Source organism: Amblyomma americanum, chromosome 7 (assembly GCF_052857255.1).
Source record: "Amblyomma americanum isolate KBUSLIRL-KWMA chromosome 7, ASM5285725v1, whole genome shotgun sequence".
NCBI lineage: Eukaryota > Metazoa > Arthropoda > Arachnida > Ixodida > Ixodidae > Amblyomma > Amblyomma americanum.
This window is the reverse complement of record NC_135503.1, coordinates 20,758,895-20,782,250: the sequence shown is the minus strand read 5'-3', so window position 1 is coordinate 20,782,250 and position 23,356 is coordinate 20,758,895. Positions and strand designations below refer to the sequence as shown.

Genomic DNA, 23,356 nt, shown 5'->3' with positions numbered 1-23,356 from the left:
AATAGTGCAGCTAGAAACCAAACTGAATGTGAGTCGAACATTTTTACAAATATTTGTTCTAAATATTTGTACTAAAAAGTGAAATGGTAGCGGTGGCGCTGTGGTACAGTGGTATAACAGTGGTACACTGGTATAGTTTTAGCTACAGCTTTAAAAAGACACAGCACTGATCTCCACTAGGGTGCATGCAATATGTTAACACTATGGCCGTAATGTTCTACAAAAATACATTTTGCTAATGATGATGGCAGCAAATGAACGACCGCCACATCTCGGTAGATGAGAGGAATTAACTAAATATGAGTAATGGCCTTCGAATTCAGGCATGAATGCAGGGACTGAACCTGCCTGACCCCTGCTATATCACCCAATCTTGGAGGCCATGTGTGCATATTGTGAACAGCACCACACAAAAGTAATGCATCACTGTGCTCAACCCTCCATTCGAACGATCGCGCAGCATGCTGTGTGGTGTCGGAGTAAGCCCCATTATTGAGAGAGTTGTCAGAGAAAACTACGGTGTGTCCTATTTGAACTTCACACCAATTACTCGAACCTTGAGAGCATATTCATTTCGAATAACTTTTAACTTGCAATATTTTATTAGTTTGAGAAATCGAATAGGAGTGCGCTCAATTTGCTGTTCAAAAATATAGCATTTCGCACACCTGTACTAGCAGCTGACCATGGGGACAATTTCCAAAGGGAGTCGGAAGGTGGCACCATGCACTGGGTGTTGTAAACACTGCAGTCTGATACTAGTTGTAACATATTTTCTAATATGAGCTTTGACACTACAATATTGTATTCTAAGCATTGCATGAACATGTATTGTGTACTATCATGCCTGGGCAGTAACACGTTTCGAAACCTGCCAGTACGCTATCGCATGGCACAGCTGCTGCTGTCGCGGTGGTTCAGTGGTTATGGTGCTCAGCTGCTGACTTGAAAGACGCGGATTCGATCTCGGCCGCAGCGGTCGCATTTCGATGGAGGCGAAATGATAAGAGGCCCATGTACTGTGCGATGTCAGTGCACGTTAAGGAACCACAGGTGGTCAAAATCATCCATAGCCCTCCACTACGGTGCCCCTCATAGCCTGAGTCGCTTTGGGACGTTAAACCCCCATAATACAGTAAAAAGATCACATGTGAACAAACATTTTATTTTGTTGCTCATAAACTGTACGTTTGTTTCTGTGTGCCTTCACTGTATGTACCACAACTAATGTTTCAAAGCCAGGTATATGTTCTATCCTGGCACAATCTACTGAGAACTTCAGCGCTCTCAGACATGCATAGAATGATTCCTGTGCAACATGAGTCACTATTTGCAAATGATAACTGGCTGGTTCGTGAAAACATTTGTGCGGAATTTAAATCGTATAAACTAAAAAAACATTCATAACGCCTCCATGTGGTGGTGTTGAAGGCCGCAACTTGACGCCCTTCAGCTGAGCTCGCTGCAACGCCGGCAGTGTTGGCGGATGCCCTCTTCAAACTCCTCCATTTGCAGAGTCAGCTTGAAGACGTCGACATTGCGGCGGATCGTTCTCGAGGCATTGCGCCGCACAGACATGGCGTCCGCACCAGGAACTGCATGCGACGCGGGCAGGGCCTCACATTGGTCCAAAAGGCGCTTGACAATGCAACGCAATGCTAACGGCCAAAATACTTGAGCATATGTGGCCTGTGGGACAACAAAGGGACAACTGGCATCTTCATTCTGTCGCACAGTGGATTTTCATATGGCCAAGCACGAACCACTTGGTGGTCTGTGTACAGATTGTTTCACAGTTAGGGAAAGCCCCAGAAGCTGCGTGCTCTAGTCAACCAGCGCAGGCTGAAGTAGGCAGGTCTTAGAAGGCAACACACACAGAATACCGCACCGTGGACGTGGTGCTTCGAGTCTTCTGCCACGTTGCCTGCCAGTGTGGCCGCAACTTGCTCCAAAAAGCATGGCCACGCCCTCTCGTGTTCCCGCTAAGTGTGAAACAATCTGTTTGTACTGTGCCGAAAAACACCCTGCCACCGTTTTCCAGAGCTCTGATCATACTATTTGTGAAACTACATACACAGTGTTCCCAGGTGTTAAAATGTGGCTCTCTCATTGGGCCAAAATTATAGAGGTTAGCCAGTTGTCGCACCAACTGCGGTGGTATGTTAGTGGTTCATACTCAAAAAGAAATAATAGCGCATCAGCAATCCGCCTTGCCGACCGCTTAATGAGGGTACAGTTCTATATTATCACTGCAACCAACTAACAAGTGCGATCGTTGAAGTTTCCGAGATTGTGCAAACTGAATTGCGTGTGTCAGTGAGCCCTCGATAACTTTACCTAGGAGGGGTCTTGAATTTTTAGCTTGAATGGCTGGTGCTGGCATGGGTTGGGTGTTCTGATGACCTTGTCACCGTTCTTTCTTTTGCATTTATCGGACCCGCGCGCACACACACGCATCACCGTTTTTCGTTCGTGCGGCCTTATATATATATATATATATATATATATATATATATATATATATATATATATACACACACACACACACACACCGGCCGAAGCGTCGGAAATAAATCACCGTTTTCACCATGTGCGTGTGTGTGTGCGCGCGTTCCTGTTCATAAATAAATCCTCAGTTGAAAGGTGCCGCTTGTCCGCGCCTTCTCGTTCGTCCTGTCTTCTTTTGTATGTGCTATTATTTCTTTTTAAGTTCAGTTAACTTGCCAAGGCTGTTCAAAACATGGATGCAAAAAAGTTGGAGGGCGCGGCTAGCAACTGATTGCGTTCTTATCAGGCAGCACCACAATCTGCTAACCTCTCTGATGCCTATGACCTCTAATCTCTCTCGATGCCCGCGTCTCAATCTCCAGAAATGCCGCAGTTTATGGCCGGATCTCAGTTCGGAGTTTCGTAACGCGTTACCCGTAGGATAACAGAAATCTGCTCGTTTCCCACATGCGGCAGTGGGGAGCATGCATCGGCCTGGCGTGAAGGGGCACGACGCTCACCGAGCACCACGTGCGCTGAGACGGCGAGCTTGTCGAGACTGAGCGCCCAGATGTGCAGGTCGTGGACACGCGCCACGCCGTCGACGGAAAGCAGCAGCCGCTTGACCTGGTGGTAGTCGATGCTGTGCGGGATGCCCTCCATGAGCACATTGAGCGCCTCGCGCAGGATGGCCAGCGTCGTCACCAGCACGATCACCGAGAACATGAGCGTGCACACCGGGTCCACCACGCCACAACTCGGCTATAGCGTACAGACAGAACTAGCGTGAGACGCCTTCAGTGCTCTCCACACTAGCCTTCCTGCCTTCCAAAGAGGCCTTCCCGCCGAGAACTTCCTAAAATTTGCCCGTATTAACGCGATAGCATTAAAAGTCCCGTTGTCCAGAAAATCCAGCACTGCCGGCGTTGTGAGAGGAAAATCACTAGCATGAGTCTGGCAGGTATAGTGCCCAGAAAGCAACCTACGAGGCAGTTGGGCCATTTATAGTTCACTTGACCTTGTGGCGTCATCACAACCTGTCCACCGGATAGTGAGCAAGCTGCCCAGCATGGCAGATGGCAGTTTAATGATTGGTCGCTCGGGAAGAGCGACTTGGGCCGCACAAAGCCTTCCACTGAGAGCACCTGCCACCTCAGGGCAGTGGCGCATCGGCGGTGTGAGGACTCCCTGAGACCGATGAATGGAAACTAGAGAATGACCTTCTGCATATCTGGGAATTGACCCAGTGTACGCTATCGTGTGTCTCCTCTCCCATTTTTTGGTCGAGCATGTCGTGGACTTACTGGGCCAGGCGAACTTATAGAACTACCGCGCCCCTAACGCATCGGACTGTGTAATTGTTTACTCCCTCTTTTAGGGAGTTCATGCAAATAGCTTGTATTGCGGCAGCTATTCTGCAGGCCACTAAAAGGGAAAGGAGCTCAAAGGCACAATAGGCCCGTGGCCTCGCGGCATGATGCGAGTCGCGGTTGTATTCTGCGTGTTCGGCAGCCGGTAAAATTGGTTTGTTCATGCGCATTTTTTAAGTGTCGACGATAATGCACGCTGTTCAAACTAAGGGATTAAAGACGGAGTAGCATGTAAAACTACCATTGTGAAGTACTACTAAACTGGGTGCAAGTCGTTGGAATAAACATAACCGTCCATCTCCGCCGCGATTTAGAAGCACCAGCAACAATAAATTGTAAACGCGTTTCAGTATTAGATTAAGAAGGTTGTCATCCCCCTACCATCAGGAAAGGCGCGTGAGCTTACACTCCTCACAAGCCGCCATGTCTCTAACTCTGAACTGATTAAAAAAGATTTCTTCGGCACAATTTTTCTCTTGGCTCTTACTGCAGCTGCGACCATAATGTTAAATCAGATTTAGGATTGCCTTGTGTTGTATGATGCCTCGTGGTGCAGAAACAACAATACTGTGTGGCATTCATGTGCACGTTCAAAGTGGCTGCGCCGATATAGCTTCAAACTAAATTTAGTGCCGGAGCTTGCTAGCAAGGCTTCGTTCACGGGTAAAACCTGGTTTGACCCTACTCTTGCACCCCGAGCAGACTTCTTAAAAACCAAGTTAGGCCCAGCTTCTGCACGAAAATACGCCTTCAAGGAAATGGAATTCGCCAACGCACAAAGCTGAAGGTACCGTACAGCCCTTAGTGGATGTGTAATATATTCTTATTCCAGAATAATGCTTTCGGTTAAATGTGACAAGTTAGTCTCTTTTAACGCTTTTTATGCATGGCGTGGTTCGCATGTCTCAGGACAAAATGTAAAAGTATATGTTTTACGAGCCACAGGCCTAGGCACAGGTACTGGCAAATTCACACCATAATTGTACACTTGACAATGAAGCTATGCTCCAACAAAGCTGTAGTTGGTGTATTCGCACGGGACAAAGGCAGACAGCTCTGGCTCAGACGCCAAAGTGCTGCACACGGGGATAGTAATGTTGCACGACGAAATAATTGCAATAGATAAAGGAAAAATGTGTATTTTTGTATAGAGTACCATAGCGAAACCTGCCATGGTTTAGAGGAATAATTAGCAAAAATTAGAGCATTATATGTCCTGCAGAAAAGAAAAAAAAACGATTTAGTAGTAATTTATTTTTGCTGGAAACAACCTGAAAAACTCCGAATTATGAAACTTATTCTTGAACAACCCTATATGTACCCGAATTTGAGTAAAAGAATAGCGCCCGATTCTACATACGCCCCCCCCCCCCCCCCTCATCCCCTCCCACCGCCCGGAAAAATAATACCCGCTAACGAATGGGCCTACGGATGCGTAATACGTAATACTTCGGCTGTCCTCCGCGCTCGCGCCGAGCTAATTAAAGCCTTATATCAGCGGCCGCCTCCTCACGCAGAAGTAGATGACGATGGCCGCGATGAGGACGCCGACGCTCTGGATGAGGTCCCCGACGACGTGGATGAAGGCTGCACGCACGTTGATGTTCATGACGCCGCGGGTATCCTTGCGCATGGGCGGATCGGGACTCGGGTCGGCAGCGCCCTCCTCAGAGCTCAGCAGCGGCTGCGAGCTCAGACGACCAATGGCCGCGCCCGCCGCCGCCGCCTGCTGCTGGTTCCCGTTGTCCAGGGAACCAACGTCCTGCGGCAGCAGCATCGACGTGCCCCGACGAATTCGCTTCGACCGACCAGCCTGTCCTGGCGGCCAGCTCACGTAGTGGTACGTGCACTCTGTAGCCCTCTTGGCTACGGCACATCACATCGAAAATGAAGAGCGTCTATACTCGACCGCCTGCGCTGTCCAGATGTCTGTCTTCCTAGCGATGAATCGCTCTCAGCAATGGAATCATGTCGTAATGTGCACGTGTCTGGCGATCCTGACCTGCTTCTCGTAGTCTAATGCGTACGGTTGACCGTCAGCGCCTAAGTTACTATTGCTGCATGTTGGCGTGTTACTGCGCAAAGGAGATACAGAGCGAAGAGGAGGAAAATTGTCGAAGGAAGGAAATTTTCTGTACACCGTAAACATAAATCACCCTATAAGGGAGTGAAAAGGGAGTATGCTTCCTTTAGCGCACTCCCTTTTAGGGGCAGGGTATGCTGTCTTAAGTCCCAGGGTAGATTTCGCTGTGTACTGCTGGCAACGGAGGCATATTCCCACATGAAAGCATAGCAACTTGATGCAGTTAGCTAAAGAAGGAGACTTTTAAACGCAGCACCGGAGGTTCTGAATTTAGCAATTAGAGGTAACTGAAACTTTGGTTAGAATCTTGTAAACTGCCAGAACTCCGCATGCATGACTTGAAGAGGGAATATGTTGCCGCTGTCAGCAGTATGCGTTCCGCATATTTAGAGAATGTATTGCGCAACATACTCTGTCCTTATTGGCAAGTGCGCTAGAGGATTATTTGGACTGGTGGATTTTTTCCGTATAGGGTGATTCATGCTTAGAGTGTAGAAATGCCTCCGATGTGAAACTATGAACTACACATTAGCGCCCCTTTGTTCGTCCTCTTCGTTGTACGCGTGTCGTGCTTGCGCTGCTTTTCCCGTCATCCACATCACGTTGGTGACGAACCGCAACATAACTGAGCCGAAAGCCGCAATCGAGCTCTTTTTCTGCTTGGAACCGAACTTAGGACATTTTTTCTGCTACTTTAATCGGTACTGAACTGTAGTCGGGAATGGCGCCAAACCGGTTCGATAAACGGTTTAAACTAGCTTTTGGCAAAGGACACCATACATTCTTGCCTAAACAAAGGTATCGATCGTACTGCTAACAAATAACTGCTTCGGCAGTATACGATCTAGCCTCGAAGCAATATCGCCGGCCGTCCAGCAGAGTATATAGATCTGGTATATATGAAGCTAAACTTCATCTCAAAGGATTCACGTTTGGCTATTCCAGCAATACTTTAATAGGCATGGCTTTATGTGTAGTTATCTATTGCAGTAGAGTCGAATTCGGGGAATAAAATTTAAACGTCTGGCCCTCATGCCGTCACCGTGGTCATTCTGCCTGCGTTGCGTTTTCGACAACTTACGCTCCGACCATCCGATGGTGTTCCGAGATCGTGCTGGATGACTGCGGGGCCGTCCACGGTCGCAGAAGTGGCGGTGGAGTTCGGTACAGCCTGGGCGTCGCTAGGAACGGTCCGACCGGCGCCACCCTCTGAGCGCTCCTTTGCCTCGGAACGGGTGTTCTCCTCGGGATTGCTCGATATGGCCTATAGTAGTAAGTGGTTTATTAAAAAAATAAAAACGAAGGAAAATATTTTTGCTAGCCCCGGCATCTGCCGTAGATACTGAAGCACCTGAGCTGGGGCAGCGGAAGTAAAGAAGGATAGCAGGCAGAATGAAGAAATGCAATGAAAGAGGTGAGGGGACAGGAAGAGAGGATGGGGGAGGGGGAGGTAATATACGCAAAAAACTGTTTACACAATAATAACTATGTACAGGCTACGCGCGTGATTAGTTCATGACGAAGCAGCCTATACGGAGAGAGGCTATAGTTTCGTAAGTCGTTGAAGGATCACGTGCGCTGGCGCACCATTTGCGTATTTATTCCCTTAAGATATCCTTTGCGGAATGTCTCATAAATGTTACCAAGGGGCATGTATAGCACATGCAACCAGAACATGGCTATCACGCCCATTGGCATGTATACACGTTGAATGGCCGTGATAGCCATGTGCTGTTTGAGTAATAACAGCAATTGGCGCTGCGCGCAAAGTTCGATCGACCAGTTGTCACAACTTTGAGGGGATACGGGAAATGAAACCCGGATGGCATTAAGAGCGCATGGACGGCTCATTTAGAGCTATCGTAACAGTTATAAGGGGAATGGGTGCGATTTCTTTTTTTTTTTTTCAACGAATGGGGGTACGTTACTATAGTCTGCTTCTGAGACTGGGAGTTATAAGGATGTTTGAGGAGCGTGCATGATACTCCAGTGAGCGAAGTAGCTGTCAAACAGTTATCAGTTGCAGGAGCTTTAGTTGCGCACGTGGGCGTTTTGAGGCAAGGTGGACCGGAGCGGAGAAGGACGCTGTGGGATTCCGCTTTGCGGCGGAGTGGCGATAGCTGGCACCTTGGCGGGCACAGTTTTTTTTTTTTCGTGACGTTCCTACGCTCAAAACATGTCATATATGGAAATAAAAAGGGAGTAAGCTGCCCCCTAGGGAACTCTCTTAATGGGCTGCACGGTATGCTGCCCAAGCTCCGGAGTAAATTTCAATCTGTTACTCTTGGCAATGGAGGTATATTCTCACAGCAGATCATGGTTGCTTAAAGCAGTTAGCAATGGGAGGAGGCTGTCTTAACGCGGCACCGGAGGTCTTGAGGTTAGCAGATAGAGGAGGTTGAAACCTCGGCTAAAATGTTCCTAAGCGCTAGAACTCCGCATGTTTTGAAGAGGAAATTTGTTTCCGCTGCCAATCGTAAGTATTTCGTATTTTAAGTGAAAGAAATCTACTCCAGGCCTTGGCCAGCATAGTCTGCCTTTTAAAGAGAATGTGCTACAGCAGCGGGTGTCTATAGTGCAGCCTCATCTGCTTATTTCTTCGCGCCACTAGCACTAGCACACCGCAGTTGGCTGTCTTTAACGCAAAAACTTTCTAGGTCGTTGTGACTCCCTCGTCGATTTGTCGGGAGCTCCCTGGGTCTTGCGTTGTATTGAAATATGGTCCATCGTTTTCCTGCGTTCGAATGCAACGCTAGCAGGCATTGTCTACATCTTCAAACTTCACTCGCAAGAAATGTTGAGGTCCCCCCGCACCCCCCACCCCAACCGCAGGCTCAATCAGTGTGGTCACAGAGAAGTCGCCTATGTACTACCTGCTGGGCGCCGGATGTCCCTTCCGCAGGCGACTGTTCGGCCGTGCCTTCCTGCGGCGACACAGTGTCGACCGCAGCGCCGTCTGGAGTCGTGGGGCTGGTGTGCTGCGCGGGCGTCTCCGACGCGGCATCTGCGCCGTGCGCGTAGTACGGTGGCGAGGTGATGGACGGCGCGCTGGCGCTATACGCGCCGCCTCCGCCCGCCGGTACGTTCTCGCCGATGCTCAAGTACGGGGGACTCATGGCATTCACGCTGCCTGCACGAAGGGCCGTGAGCACGACGTCGGATTGGTAAAGGCTTAGTGTACGGAATCCGCCAATGACGCATAATAATTAGTAGCGGGATTGTAAATGAGAAGCCATTCGTTGGGTCAACCCTTAAATTTTCTGATGTGGGACTGGGAGAACAACAGATGAGAGAGGAAGGGAAGAAGGAATGGATCAGAACAATCGCTTTAGGTGTCCTGGAGTAGTATTCTTTCTTTCTTTATTTCCGTTTTGAAGAAATGAGGAGGCTGAGGAAAGAGCCCCAAACAGCGACTTGATAGTCCTCAACAGACGGAACACGACGACTCAGGCGGTTGGTCAGCAGCAGTGCGGAAATTTGTTATGCAAGCTCAGATTTCACTTCTTGTACGTGAATGTCTCTGCTACGTTTTCACGGCAGCTGCCATTGTAGGATACTATCACTAACATTATTTTTCCCTGGAAGAAAATAATAATAATAATAATAATAATAATAATAATAATAATAATAATAATAATAATAATAATAATAATTGGTTTTGGGGGAAAGGAAATGGCGCAGTATCTGTCTCATATATTGTTGGACACTTGAACCACGCCGTAAGGGAAGGGATAAAGGAGGGAGTGAGAGAAGAACGGAAGGAAGAGGTGCCCGTAGTGGAGGGCCAAGGAAGAACACGGGAAGTCTCGGAATTTCTGCACATCTAGATATCTGTAGCGTGTTCTTTCTTCCTCTCCACCTCTCTCAGTTTCTTTCTGGAGGGAAAGAATGAAGTCTGCAACACTGTAAAAAAAAATCCGTCAAAATGACGGGAAATACCTTGGCAGCTCTATTTCCAAGCATTTGACCGTTAAAATGATGGCACCCCGTCATTTTAAAATGACGGTGCTTTTTCATCATTTTGATGTTTTTCTTGTCAATCTGAAATACAACTGAACCGTCAATTTGATTACATTTGACCATCAAAATGACGGCAGAACATCATTTCTAAATGACAGTTTTTCCATCATTTTGACGTCTTTCTTGTCAATCTGAAATACAACTGAGCCGTCAATTTGATGACATTTGACCATCAAAGTGACAGCAGAACATCATTTCTAAATGACAGTTTTTCCATCATTTTGATGTTTTTCTTGTCAAAGTGAAATACAGTCAAACTGTCAATTTAATAGCATTTGACCGTAGCAGTTACAGCAAGATGTCATTTCTAAATGACAGTTTTTTCCTGACTTCGATGTCATTTTTATCGATTTGAAAATATAGCCAAACTGTAATTATACCACTGATTGTCTGCAATGGCAAGCTGTCAATTTTAAAACTGTTTTTATGACTTCAAGACTTTTTGCAAATTTGAAATTATCTATAACTGTCAGTACAGCATTTGGCCATCAAGGTAGTAGCAGGCTGTAATTTCGAAATGACTATGCTTTTAACCATTCCAAAATTTGGCTTGTCAACATGAAATGCAACTGTGTTGTCAGTATGATGGCCCAACACGACAAGTCTCAACATAATTCTGTGTCAATATATAGTGTGGTGAACCTGACCACATGAAAGTCACTTGCAGTGGGCAGTACCTCATAAACCATGCAACAAAAACAAATTTACATTTCTACTTGCACATTTATTCATAAATTAAAGTGCATTCAGCAGGCTCAGCAACTTTGGTGCGATTCCGCAGGCCCTGCCTTTGCCGCGCCCTTTCGTTGGGTTGCTCTCCCAAGGTACCTGGAAACAAAACGAGGATAGAATAAATCCATGCTCCATAAACTGTGCCAATCACATACTCTGCCTACACGCGTGAAATGCCATGAATGTGTGAACTGCACTACCTTCTGCAACACACAGTATTACGAAATTGAAAGACGAGATTAAAATCAGGTAGCAACAAATGTGAGCACACTAGTAGTGCGCTTAAATAGCTACATATACATGCACTAACAATAGATGATGTACCTAAATGTAACCATTATTATAACTCGTAAAAACAGCCCACAATTGCACATACACACCGTATAGTATTTCTAGTAACAATAGGTGCTCATCATGTACAGGAACCATACACAGAGTCTAGAAACCATAACTATGCAAGAGCATTTTGCTGCATTTCAGTGTTTTCAGCTATCAGCCGCAAACATAGGTCAGTATTGATGTAACACCCTGATGTCCAGGTATAGGCTGCAATTGCACATGTGGCAACAATGCATACATTTAAAAACCTCATTATCATGCCTCATCATCTTACCATTTGCACAATGCTCATTCTAATTTCTGTGCCCTTGGCCACAAATAAGCGGAATTTCACACCTAAAATCTTCTGAGCAATCAACAAACCTGTCACGATGATGAATGTCTTAATTTTTTTCTTTTACACTGCAACTGTTGACACAAAGGGCAGCCAACTTCTCAGGTGCCAACATAGCAGACTTCACGATGGCTCTTTCACCTGTCCATTTCAAGTACTGAGCAATTCTGGACAAATATGGGATCGCAGCATAATTTTTTTTGAAAGGGGCTAATAACCCTGCCAGCCCCTAAAAGATCACCAGGTGAAAGGGGAAAGTGCCATGTAATGGTTGTGACAGTACCTGTGAAGCTGTCCTACCTATGTGTCACGTCTCCCGTTTCAATGCAAAATGAAATCTGACATTCATCATTGCAAAAGGTTTGTTGAGTGCCCAGAAGGTGAGGTAGAGAGCTCTACTTTCTCGGGGCTGATTGTACACAGGCTACAGCGAGCACTGCATCAATGGTAACAAGGGAACCTGAGGCCTGTAAAAGTGCAGAGAGGCATCCGGCAACTTGCCACATGTGTGGACGCAACCCATAGTCAGACACACTGTAATGTTGCACTAGGACATTAGCCAGGGGACACGATACATAGTAGAGCGACTTAAAATAACTGCATTTACACTTAATCCTCGCTCCTATTTTTCCTGACGTCGGTACTTATAAAAGTGCTGCACACATTACATTTAGCAATAATTGACAGTCGCCCGTCCTATCTGGTTCTTCGTTCTAGCCCCTTTCTTGCAGTAGCCAACCAAAAAAATAAGCAAAACACTGAAAAGTGTTATCTAGATGCACTCACAGGACACGTGACCAAGTTTAGGCAATGCAAACTGCCAGCCTGGTGCATTCATCACATGACAATGAGCAAATCCGCAATTCTGCAAGTGTCAGAATACCAGAACTGGATGCAATTTAAAATTAAAAGTCCGGCCTTCATCTCGCAATTGCCAGAGCTAGCCAATGTGCAAGGCTTGTTAGCATGTACTGCTGGCAAGCAGCACTATGTCAATAATCTTACCATTCTACTTTCTAAAGACGCCTGTGACTGGCAAATCACCATACAGGTGTGCCAAAAAAGCAACACGGTGCTGTGCCAGAGAACGAAGAAATGCACGAGAGGAATGTATGTGACGACATCCGAATTTCAGGGGAACAGGGCAGAACTGATCATTTGCAGGCACTGGCTAAGGAGGGCGAGTGCCTTTCCTCAGGAAAAAGAAGCCTGCTGCTCACACTATTGCCTCGGATTCCGATTGCTTATCAAACGCATCATCCAAATTCACTCATTTACCTCTGCAAAAGCTCCATGGTGAGGGGCAGTCGGGAGGGTACGCAACGTTGAACACAAAGAAGGCACCAAGGAGGAGGCCCATGGCCTTCTCAAGACTTCTTGTAGAATCCACTGCAACGATGATCTTCTTTATGTCCCCCATGCTTGATCCTGCAAGGAAAAAAAATTAGTCACACGCAAACGCTACCCACTAAAGGGGTGATCTAATAATTCGAGTAACTCTATGGCCTTCGATGTGTACACTGAGAGAAGCCGAATTCAAATGTACTCGTAAAAAGCCATACTGGGTCTTGTTGCTGGGCCTTATGGTACCCTGGCAGTAGACAGACACATGCAACATGCCCTCCCTTATCAGTGCTTTACACGCCACTAATTATATCTGTTGAAGATGCTTGCTTCATGTAAACATACTACATAGAACTTGTTTATGGAAAAACCTTTACAAATATTGCACGACAAAAAAGAATTAACTTTGTCGACAGAATACTTCGTTTTTTTTTTTAAATAATGGGGAATAGTGATGAGGTAACGAAACTTGGGCAAGCACCGAGGCAACTTTTCAAAGGCCCTCCATTTTGTACCTAGCCTGCCATGACATTGATGAGAAAAGCCAAGCTCAGCTTCGTTCATGCTTTCTAGCAGAACGTCATGCTTTTGGCAAGTCAAAAGGCCGCACATTAGTCTCGATGAACTCTGGCATATCACCTTATAGTGCGGAGATTGCCCCACCCTCCCCACTTATCAACAGTACTGCTACTGAGTTCCAAATTTTTGTACACTCTAATAAGAATGGAAAACTACTGGCCAAACTTGCACATTGTTATCATGTTTAATTATTAAACAAACTGTACATACATAAGATGAAGCAGCAATTAAGCCTTTCATCCAGGGCTAGCCTCATTCCTAAGTTTTGAATATGTCCTACTAAGTAGAGTGAAGTTACACAAAATCAGGTTACATCGTAGAATAATAAAATACACTGTACAAGCCATGTTTTGAGCCAAAGTTCTATAAATGACAAATACATACCAATCACAGCAAGGTGCGGAGTTGTTGGCAGTCCTTCCAGCCCCCCTTCAGCTGCATGCTGGGAATTCACAAGCCACATGTTATTAGACTCCAGAGAAAACATCAGTGATCAGATACATGCATCTCAATAATAAATCATAACCATACTTCCAACGATCCTGCTGTCATCAAGGCACTTTCTACACCTCGGGTACAGTATCATTTCAGCAGAAATGGATGAAAATGCGGTATAAAATTACAAGACTACAAATTTACTTGATTCAATAATTCCCAGCTAATGGATACGCCAGTCGAAAGAAATTTTTGGCCCTTGTTTGAGGCTTATAGGCAATAAGCTATAAAAATGAATAGAATTTATTTGGAAATAACTATTGCTGAAATAATTAGGCCCATATCTTAATGCTATACAAGAATGAAACTGCACACTATCAGTACACGAACTAAACACTGAGCTGCCCCATCGCCACCGGACACCGACGTATGGGGCTCGGTGTGCCAGGAAGCGAGGAACAACAAAAAAGAGAGAGCGTAAGAAATAAAACAGAAAAAAGCTGATCAGTGCACGAAAAGTAGTCTGCTTTTTATTGACGAATACTTTTACGAACCTACGACAGTAGTGCCGACACCATGAATTCAAGGGAGCTGCAGATGGCCAGCATGGTAGTCATAGCACATGTCTTGGCCTGAATTACAACTGAAAATGTAAAAAAAGGTTTTTACGATTATTTTTACTGCCCATTAAGCCCATTCATAAGGTGCTCTGCATTTAAACAGAGGCGCATGGCGCGCTAGAGCTCGACCAACTCGATTTCGATCCTTGGCCCGCGTAGCAGTAATCGTAACCGAAAGTCAGGCTCGATCGCGATTGTATGTGCCCGCATGATAGAGATACTATAAACGACTTTCTTCGACTTTCTTCAATTAACGTGCGCCAATGCTCTTCGTACGCTTCAGTGTTCCTCACAGGAAGTTTTTTTTTAGACGTGGGCGCACGCAGCCCCTGAAAATCGCTGCACGTGGCTGAACCATGAGGCCGCGATTCACGCTTTACGTAGAAGCACGTCTCTGAACGGCAATCTCGGGCCCACGGCCATCGGTGCGTGTATACATTACGCGTGAGAACTAGCGTGCTCCTCGTAGCTATGTGCCGCACAGAACGCGTACTGCACGAACGAATTATATAAGCAGAACACTTACCTCTACCCGCTGCAGTTGATTTTCGGCTGCAGCCCATACGTTCCTTGATTGCGTCTTCGCGGCCTTCCAACGCGCCGCACACAAAAAGGCAAAATGGCGCAAAATACAGAACGCACACCCGGGCAGAAGCAGCGCGCACAAAGAAAAGCGAGAGGGAACCACGACAACCGGACTCCTTCCTTGACAGCGGGGGCCGGAAGCGCGCGTTGAGCGACGTCTCACATGACGTACCCCTACGCGCCAGCCAATAGAGTTTCTCGTTTTGTGTTGCGCTCTCCGTCTCTTTCTCCTCGCCCGCTCGTTCACGGCGAAGTCTCCGTCTTTCCCGTTTGACGCCGGCGGCTCGTCAAAATAGATAAAAAAGTGGCCGTCAAAATGACGGTTTGTTTTTACAGTGAACCTAAAGGAATCTCCAGTCCCATCTCTCTCCCGATGCGAACAAATGACCGGGATAGCCTGTAGGGCACAAGCCATTCCGCAATACACACCCACAATTAGCATGGCAAAGCTCCACACTTTTCGTCCGCCGGCTTAATTCCTCTTCGCTCGCCGAAATAGTCGGCTTCGTGACTTTTCTAACCAGATGTTTCCCCAGGGATTGAAGTCAGGGGGTGTCTAAATTTCTAGAGGAGGTATACAAGAGAAGTGGTATAGTCATTTTTAATTTCTTACTTGTGTCGTGGATGTGTCGCGTATGGGGCTAACAGCGTTTATGACTCCTACACTCATCACGAAGAAGGCAAAAATTCTCCATCGTGCGTCAAAAAAAAAGAGATCATTACGAATTAAGGAAGTGACATTCAGAATAACAAGGGGGCGTGTAGGGAAATGACTGGCCCTGACATATGAGCAGGGAAAAACGTGCCCCCCCCCCCCCCCCCCCCCCCCCACGTCTCTTGCAGCAGCAATCAAGATCTCACGACGTCATAGGTCTCTGGACATCGTGCTGCTGCGAGAACGTCACGGGAGGAAGACTTTCATTTGAGCTAGTTGGTTGTAGCTTGACATGGTTTACGCAAAAAGCGTACAGGCGCTAAAAGACGAAGACAAGCACACTCAAGACTCAATGGCACCTGTCCTGTCTTGAGTGTGCTTGTCTTCGTCTTTTAGCGCCTGTACGCTTTTTGCGTAAACCATGTCACGGGAGGGTTCAGTGTCTGTAGCACTAAGCATTACAGCACTGTTGAAGCTGCACTTGAGCGACATTCGTCAGCGGCCGAATTCACCGAGCTGTTTGTGCAAGTAGAATCCGTGCCTGTTATATTGTGAATGGCCAGAGGACTGGTCTCAGTCGATCACGAACGTCTCCTGCGTCAGCGATTGGTTGGCGCACACGAAATGGTCGGTCAAGAGGTGTTCTCTTCCTATAGTCATGAACTGCGTAGTTATGTCGCTGGATTTTAGCTTCAGTCTGAGCGAGCCTCGGAGTGTCGCGCCGGTGTCACCACATGACGCGCCAACAACAACCACGCACCGGAGCCCAGCGCGGAGCGGGAGCTGGCGCTTCGGAAGACGTTCAGGTGGCTGAACTGTCGCGACGAGTCCATCTCGCTGGCGGTGGCCCCTTGTGGCACGAAGGGCTCGGTCGAAGGCAGGTCAAAGCGGCGCGCAGACTCCTCCGAACCGTGGCTGTGGCCCATCGCGCCCGTCGGGTGGATCTGCAGCGCCAGGCCCATGCTGCGAGCAACAGAAGCGCATGCGTTCTCATGCAGCTCGGAGCTGTCTTAATGGCGACTTTCAGCTCCTAGAGGGGGCGTCTAATTGATTCAGTATGAGGGCGTTAATAATGGGCCGCTTCTGAAGTCAGGTGGTAGAATTACGCTTAACTTTGCATGGAAACAGCGCAGCAGACGGGACCAAGAAAGGAAGACACAAACGCAGCGCCCGTGTTTGTGCCTTCCTTTCTTGGTCCCGTCTGCTGCGCTGTTTCCATGCAAAGAATGTACCAACTAGAAGAACTGCAGATTGGGCTAGTTGGTGATGCATAGTGGTGGTTCGACAGCGCAACAGCACACACAGACCAAGTAGGAGACGAGACACACAAACCAGCGCTGAACTTACAACTGATTTTTTATTGGGAAGAAGCACGTCATATATACAGTCACGAAAAAACAGCGCACATGCGCAATGTCAAGAAGACATCTAGTGATAGTACATGGTAAAAACCGCTTTAAAAGCACGCGTGCATCCGCTGGACCGCTACCCACTATGTAGCATATTGATTTCTAAAGGCGATAATGAAACAGATGGCGTACTCACGCGTTTCATTATCGCCTCTAGAAATCAATATGTTACATAGTGGGTAGCAGTCCAGCGGATGCACACGTGCTTTTAAAGCGGTTTTTACCATGTACTATCACTAGGTGTCTTCTTGACATTGCGCATGTGCGCTGTTTTTTCGTGACTGTATATATGACGTGCTTCTTCCCAATAAAAAATCAGTTGTAAGTTCAGCGCTGGTTTGTGTGTCTCGTCTCCTACTTGGTCTGTGTGTGCTGTTGCGCTGTCGAACCACCACTATGTACCAACTAGCCCAGCTTACTCCTTTGTTGCGCTTAACTGTTTTCAGATTTCACGATAAGCGCGCTTGTTTGTCGATGGCATCAAACCCGTGGGAGCCAAGCAGTCTGTTTATCCAGCATGTAAATGAATATAAACGACAGGCCGCGAACAATACCAGTCTAATCTTCGAAGGCAGCCGGATTGAAAGCGGAACGGGACACGGTCGACACGCGCTTTGGAGAGAACTGAAAATCAGTGATGTCGATGACGAAGTACGTTGTTCAACGGGTGAATGGCAAAAAATGGCAATTTTTCGCATTTAGCTTTACAGGTCAGAGATACGCAGCGACCTTCGGGTTGCTTGCGTAGAAAACAAGCAAGCTAGCAAAGTTTTCCAGTTCCTGCCGCTTGAGCTTATAAAGCTGCGTCCTTTTGCGTTTTTTTCTGTGCTCATGAATTTTATTAAATATGAGCATAGCTTTTTAATCGTGCGTACCAGTAGGAACTGAAAATGAGGTAGCATTTTTGCGGGCACTCTCCCCTCGGAACAACCGCACCTATATGTACACGTACTCAGTTTGTTCATAAGGCATGGAAGCTATAGGAAGGCTTGTAATGAATTCAAAGCCATGATGATATAATTATTATTGTCAGTTTCTGTTCGATTCTTGCCATCCGCCTGTCTCTGACTGACTCCTTTGGCAGCGAGGGTATGACTATGTTGCACAAAACTGTTCGCGCTTGAAATGTACCCTGTGCTCAGCGATGTCTCTCAACAAATAGCGCTCATTTATATAGGCCCTTCTAAAAAATGTATACAATGTGTGCCGTATGAGAACACGCTGGCATTGTACTATAATCGGGTACAACTCAAGAACCAAGCGGCATACTCTCTCCCAATGGAGGCTCTCTATCCAATAGCGACGACGGATTGGCATGACGTCGCGGGTAATTCGGTTAGTTCATGGTAAATCTCATTTCACCTGCCAGCCCCAGCGGTGTCACGCTAGCTGATGCAAACGGGTCAACTGCCCCCTTCCCCCTTTTAGGGAGAAATGCCGCTATGTTCTTGAGTTGTATCCGACTATAGAAGGTACGAATTTTTCACTTCTGAAGTATACATTAGGCTCTGAGGAGGTCTTAGTGGACCAGGTTAACCTCGAACACATAGGCTTTTTTTTTTTAAAGTGCAGCGAATTATCAGAACACGACAGGTCGTGCCTCGTAAAAACTACTTCGACTGTACCCCACGTAACTGTAGACAAAGGTGCTGACGTCGCTCAGTGGCCGGCAGCGCATCCATCTGCGGAAGTCGGGAACCAAGGTCATTATCTGTGGAACAGGTCATGAGTTGCTTTGACGAGTCGCCTCAATTTATCGCTGCTGAATGTTTCTATTTTGTCTCAATACCGTACATGCTAGCCCTCGTTGGTTGTTTATGCTTACCTGTCAATTCAGAGGACGCTGGTCCTCCAGCCAACGGCCTCGACCGATTGTCGTGACTTAGGGGTTAATCCCATTTCACAGGGGCACAGAGGATAGAGCGAGAGCATAGGCTAGGCAGGAAAGGGAAGGAGACGGTCCCTTGTCCCCAAACCAGGAGGTGGCGGGAGGCTACTCAGCCCTAGCGACCCCGCACCGTCTCTCAAACCACTCAAACTTACCCCCTTCACCCCTCCTCAACCCTAGCCCGAACAACGAACAACCCACTCCCCAGGAGGGTGTTGCCAGGACATGGGGCCAAAGGACCGTCTCCTTTCCTTTTCTTGCATAGCCTCTGCGGCATTGCAACCGCGACGTCATAGGAATCGGTCGATGCCATTGCCTACTGAAGTTTAATTATCCTTCGGGTAACCCAATCCACGTTGAGATAATCTGTGAAGTATATATCTCGTCTTGCTAAAATTCTGAAAGCGTTTCATTACAGCATGGAAACTTCCGTTTTCCAAACCTCTCTCTGCCATGGCACGAAACAACTCACGCAGTGACACCTGTGAGCTCTTCTATATCATTAGTGTGCAAAAATCCGTGTAACACAGCTTCTAAAAGATATTTTTACAGCCAAGCTCTTGACAGCAACGTCTGAATATTCCGGATAATTCACGCAACGTGGTACCGCAGCGTGGTGCATATTTCGTCAAAATCTTACGTCTGCGCTTTGTAGACACGCTAGCATAGGAGACGCTTTTACATTGATTCTGCACTGGGAAACTCCAGAAGAATACGAACTAATCAGGCCGACGGCACTGCCTTTGTAGCCACACGTGCATGCTTTCTGAGACACACTGGGCCGCTTCGCGCGCTGTTCGAATTACAGTTTCGATTTTCATGTTTCATGAAATTGCTTCGAGAGTAATTTAGTTACCAGGGCAACGACATGGTTCGGGATATGACCCTGATTGGAAACAAGCAGGTCAAGTCCAATACAATTAAAATTCGAGGGAAGAACGACAGCAGGTTGTTTTTCAACTTTCCGAGACACACGTGAGCCAGCGCTCGTTGCGAAGTAGCGCGCTTTCATTGGGTAGAGAACAGAGAAAAAGAAATGACAACAGTCGAAAGTGCGAGCATTTTTTGAACAGCTGGGCCCGCCATTCCGTTATAAGCCATTCGGCCACTTAGTCAGGCAGTGCTTGGACAAAGTTAGTACGCACGCGCAAACATGTATTCAAGAGGAGGGGGGGGGGGGGGGGGCGGAATGAAAATTTACCACTGCGCCTGCACTGTGGCAGTGGCCGCATCTGGCTCTACGAAGCGGAGCCATCTGCGCATGCGCGGTCGGCGCCTCGCGGAAGCGCAGGTATAGCGAATAGCGGTACTGAACTGCATGCGAACTGCGAACCACGGTATGCATTTTCTTTTTGCCCGGCAATGTATGCACTCCCAGATCGAGCATTCGACGAGCAGCGCTCACATTATGTTGACCACAACTCCGACGGAGGCTGAGATGAGCATGATGGTGGCGTCTATGTTGTACTCCTTGCTGATAACCCGCTGGATCGCCATGTAGACCAGCACGCCGGTGACGGCCCAGATCATGATCACGGATGTCAGCGCGCCGATCACTTCTGAAAGCCCAATGGGAGACGCGGTTGGCATGTGCCACGACTCCCTTAGACTCGACGCACCTTCTATCATATACATATACAAGTGCGCAACAACACCGCAAACACAAGGTTCAGTTGCTGCAGAGCCTACAGAAACATCCTGAAGCGAATGCACATACTAAAGAGGATAAGGCAGCTCGGTCGGCATTTCAGGTGAGATTTTAACAAAACTATCTTACTCGAAGCGACAAACCCTAACATCGAGAAACCGTACAAATAGCTTCAATCATGTCCCAATTTTGCTTTCCTCTGTAGATTGTAACATGCTGGGTAGTTAGGATGACTCTCACGATCAAACATGGACGAATTAGAAACAAATATTCAGCCACCAGAAAGCTGCTTTATAGCATCACAGATGCCCTCACTTCAGACATTCCACCGTTTTCACTTCTCCCCGCTGGAACATTTCCGAGCACAAGCTCTATATAATGCAGTTAGTCTGGTGCATCTTACAGGTGATAATCGGAGTAAATGCTTTTAAAGCCTGCATCAGTACGCATATGCGTATTGCTGCAGTTTTAAAGTGCACTGGCATGTTGCGAATGTGAATGGTGTTGTCAGGGAGTAAAGGGTACACCCTTCTAGGTGTAAAACAAGGGTCTTAGTGCAACAGAAAAGCGCTGAGAGTAGAATAATGCACCACAGGTGTCACCCGTCGTCACGCACCTGCTCGGTACCAGCCAAAACTGAGGCGTTTCGTGGCAGGCCTGGCACCCATCCACAGGGAGAAGAGGCTTATCATGAAGCTGGCGAAGTCTGTTAAGAGGTGCGCCGCATCCGTCGCTATCGCCAAACTGTTCGCCAAAATGCCGCCTGCGTGAGAAAGGGCGCAACTGATAGCTGCGTGCAGACCAACACGATCGCGAGAACATGCCCTATAGAAGCAGAACACGTGACCGACTAAAATGATCGTTCCTATCCGAATCAGGAAGGCATGTAAGAGACGTGAAATAAGGTATATCGTTGATGAGCAAAAGCATGATTAGTGGCTGGTAACGGTAGGGGTGAGAAGTTCGATAACACGAGCTGTCACAAAGTGAACGGTAATATGCAAACAGGTGACGGAAGCCAACAGTCACCGAAACCAAGGAGCATATGGGGAGGTCGTGGGTTCGGATCCCACCGGCGGCATGTGGGTTTCTTCTGCTTTTTTTTAAATCTCCCATTAAAAACTACAATATTAAAAAGAGGTCCCCTATGCTTCTTGGTTTCAGTGACTGTTGGCTTCCATCATGTACATATGTAATAACGAGCACCTCTTTCCATTCCCTTGCCTGCTGGTAATATGCAAATAGGACGATAACAAAAACAAAGTAAACTAAGACCAACAATTACATGAAAGTGACAAACAAGGCTGGAATACAGAGATGGCATGGTCCGCAACTTTTGGCGCCGTTTCCTGTACGGCCCACCGTGTGACATTACATTTCATGCTTAGTCAATTACAAAAGCCATAACACGAGCGATTGTACCCTTGCTCATGGCACCCCCTTGCCTTCCACGTATTGTGCTTAGCACCCGGTATGCACGCTCAACTCGTCGCGGAATTTTTTCCATTTCCGAGCCTTCCGAGCCACGTGCCATTCCCTCGGACAGCGGTCATACATGAATATTTGCACGTACCCGCTCTGATAAAAGCTCTGAAAATTGTCCTCATGCCCGCAGGCTAACGGACACGTTTCGCATGTATGCAGCGGGCGCTCACACTGAAGGAAAAGGCACGTTCAGACATACAGACATGCATATGAATGCGTGCCCTTTACTCATTCGACGTTGTGCGCGACTTCGCTGTGCAGTTTTGCGTGCGCGTGATTACTGGCCTTTCTCTCGTGTGCGTACGCACCGATGAGCTCGATGAGCATAAAGGTGAGGCAGAGAACGCTGGCACAGATGAGCCGTCGGCGGGCGCTCACGTCCACGTCCATCTCGTCGCTCTGATTCTTGTGGCAGTGGATGGAGGAGACCTGCAGCGACATCGTTTCTAAAGCGCGTGCCCGCATGCTCTAGCTCCGACACTGAGCAACGTTCCCAAATGACATGCACTATAGGTCACGAAGTGTGCGTTGTAACCCAAAGGACGCCGCCACCAACTCCGTGGTATAGTTAACATGGTAAGTTTACCACGCGTTGCTACATAAATTTCAGGGAAATGCGAACAACATATTGTTTCCTCATTGAGCGCTTCCTTAGAAGGCACCCTTGCATGTATATGCTTTTTTAACATATATGCTGGAGCAAATCACTTTTGTGTTATGTTGTAGGGCAGCGTTACAATTAACCAAAACGGCCAGAACAGCCGCAAGCTGGCTTCGGCGCACGCATTGGCGTTATCACCTATTGAGTAAGCTTCAGCACATCTGATTGGAGGAAAACAAGGCACGATTGGGGCTTCGAGGCTCCTCTAAATGTCTGGTGCAAGGTCATGCAAGGTGGGCTCTCTAGAAGATGTGGGGGAGGGGTGGGGCGCATGGGGAAACCAGAACACGGCCGCCTGGACCGGGGTGAGGGGTCAGATTTAAATTTCTCCCAGTTACAACAGCCGGCGTTGAGGTGAAACTGCTCTTAGCTCCGCAAAATACACCACCGGAGTCGTTGCGTACAGTACTCGCGGGTGCCGCACGGATCTTACCGCTCTCAAGATGTCCATCGCGGACTGGCTGCCGGTGCAGGGTGCAGGACCAGGGCGTGCGCCCGGAGTTTCGTGTTCCAGTCCCTGGCTGCACATCTGGCAGTCGCGGCGCTTGCGATCCTTCTTGTCATTCGTCGTCACTTCTTTCTTTTCCTCCCTGAACGCGCATATCGAGAGCGCGCGGCCAGCCAAGCTTCTTTTCATTCCATTTTCGTTCCATTGGCGCTTCTTTGCTTAGACGAAGCGACA

The 23,356-nt window shown here is 47.6% G+C and overlaps 1 protein-coding gene and 1 long non-coding RNA gene across 3 annotated transcripts; both read right to left on the bottom strand.

The window, feature by feature from the left end:
- Positions 1-133: 133 nt before the first annotated feature.
- LOC144097014 (putative proton-coupled zinc antiporter SLC30A3) lies at positions 134-23,356 on the bottom strand. Its single transcript, XM_077629809.1, has 11 exons — positions 23,108-23,356; positions 22,322-22,442; positions 21,145-21,291; positions 20,286-20,439; positions 16,344-16,546; positions 8,792-9,070; positions 8,223-8,263; positions 7,022-7,204; positions 5,371-5,619; positions 3,009-3,249; positions 134-1,595 (listed from the first exon to the last, which is right to left on the bottom strand). The coding sequence occupies exons 1-11, from the start codon at positions 23,309-23,311 to the stop codon at positions 1,450-1,452; spliced, it is 1,968 nt and encodes a 655-aa protein (XP_077485935.1). The 5' UTR covers positions 23,312-23,356; the 3' UTR covers positions 134-1,449.
- Positions 12,265-15,263, bottom strand: LOC144098637 (uncharacterized). Of its 2 annotated transcripts, XR_013307216.1 has the most exons (4): positions 14,870-15,263; positions 14,278-14,366; positions 13,673-13,730; positions 12,643-12,793 (listed from the first exon to the last, which is right to left on the bottom strand). It is a non-coding gene; the product is annotated as an uncharacterized LOC144098637 (long non-coding RNA). The 2 variants fall into 2 exon arrangements; XR_013307215.1 differs by having other exon boundaries at positions 12,265-12,793; positions 13,673-14,366.

Bases quoted from the DNA above. Each gene is read 5' to 3' on its own strand.
- LOC144097014 (XM_077629809.1), bottom strand. From the start codon at position 23,311: ATGAAAAGAAGCTTGGCTGGCCGCGCGCTCTCGATATGCGCGTTCAGG. The intron at 20,440-21,144 runs GTGCGTGACGAC...TTGGGCTTTCAG, and splicing joins TTTTGGCTGGTACCGAGCAG to AAGTGATCGGCGCGCTGACA. The intron at 9,071-16,343 runs GTGCGTGGTTGT...CCCTTCGTGCAG, and splicing joins CCGCTCCGCGCTGGGCTCCG to GCAGCGTGAATGCCATGAGT.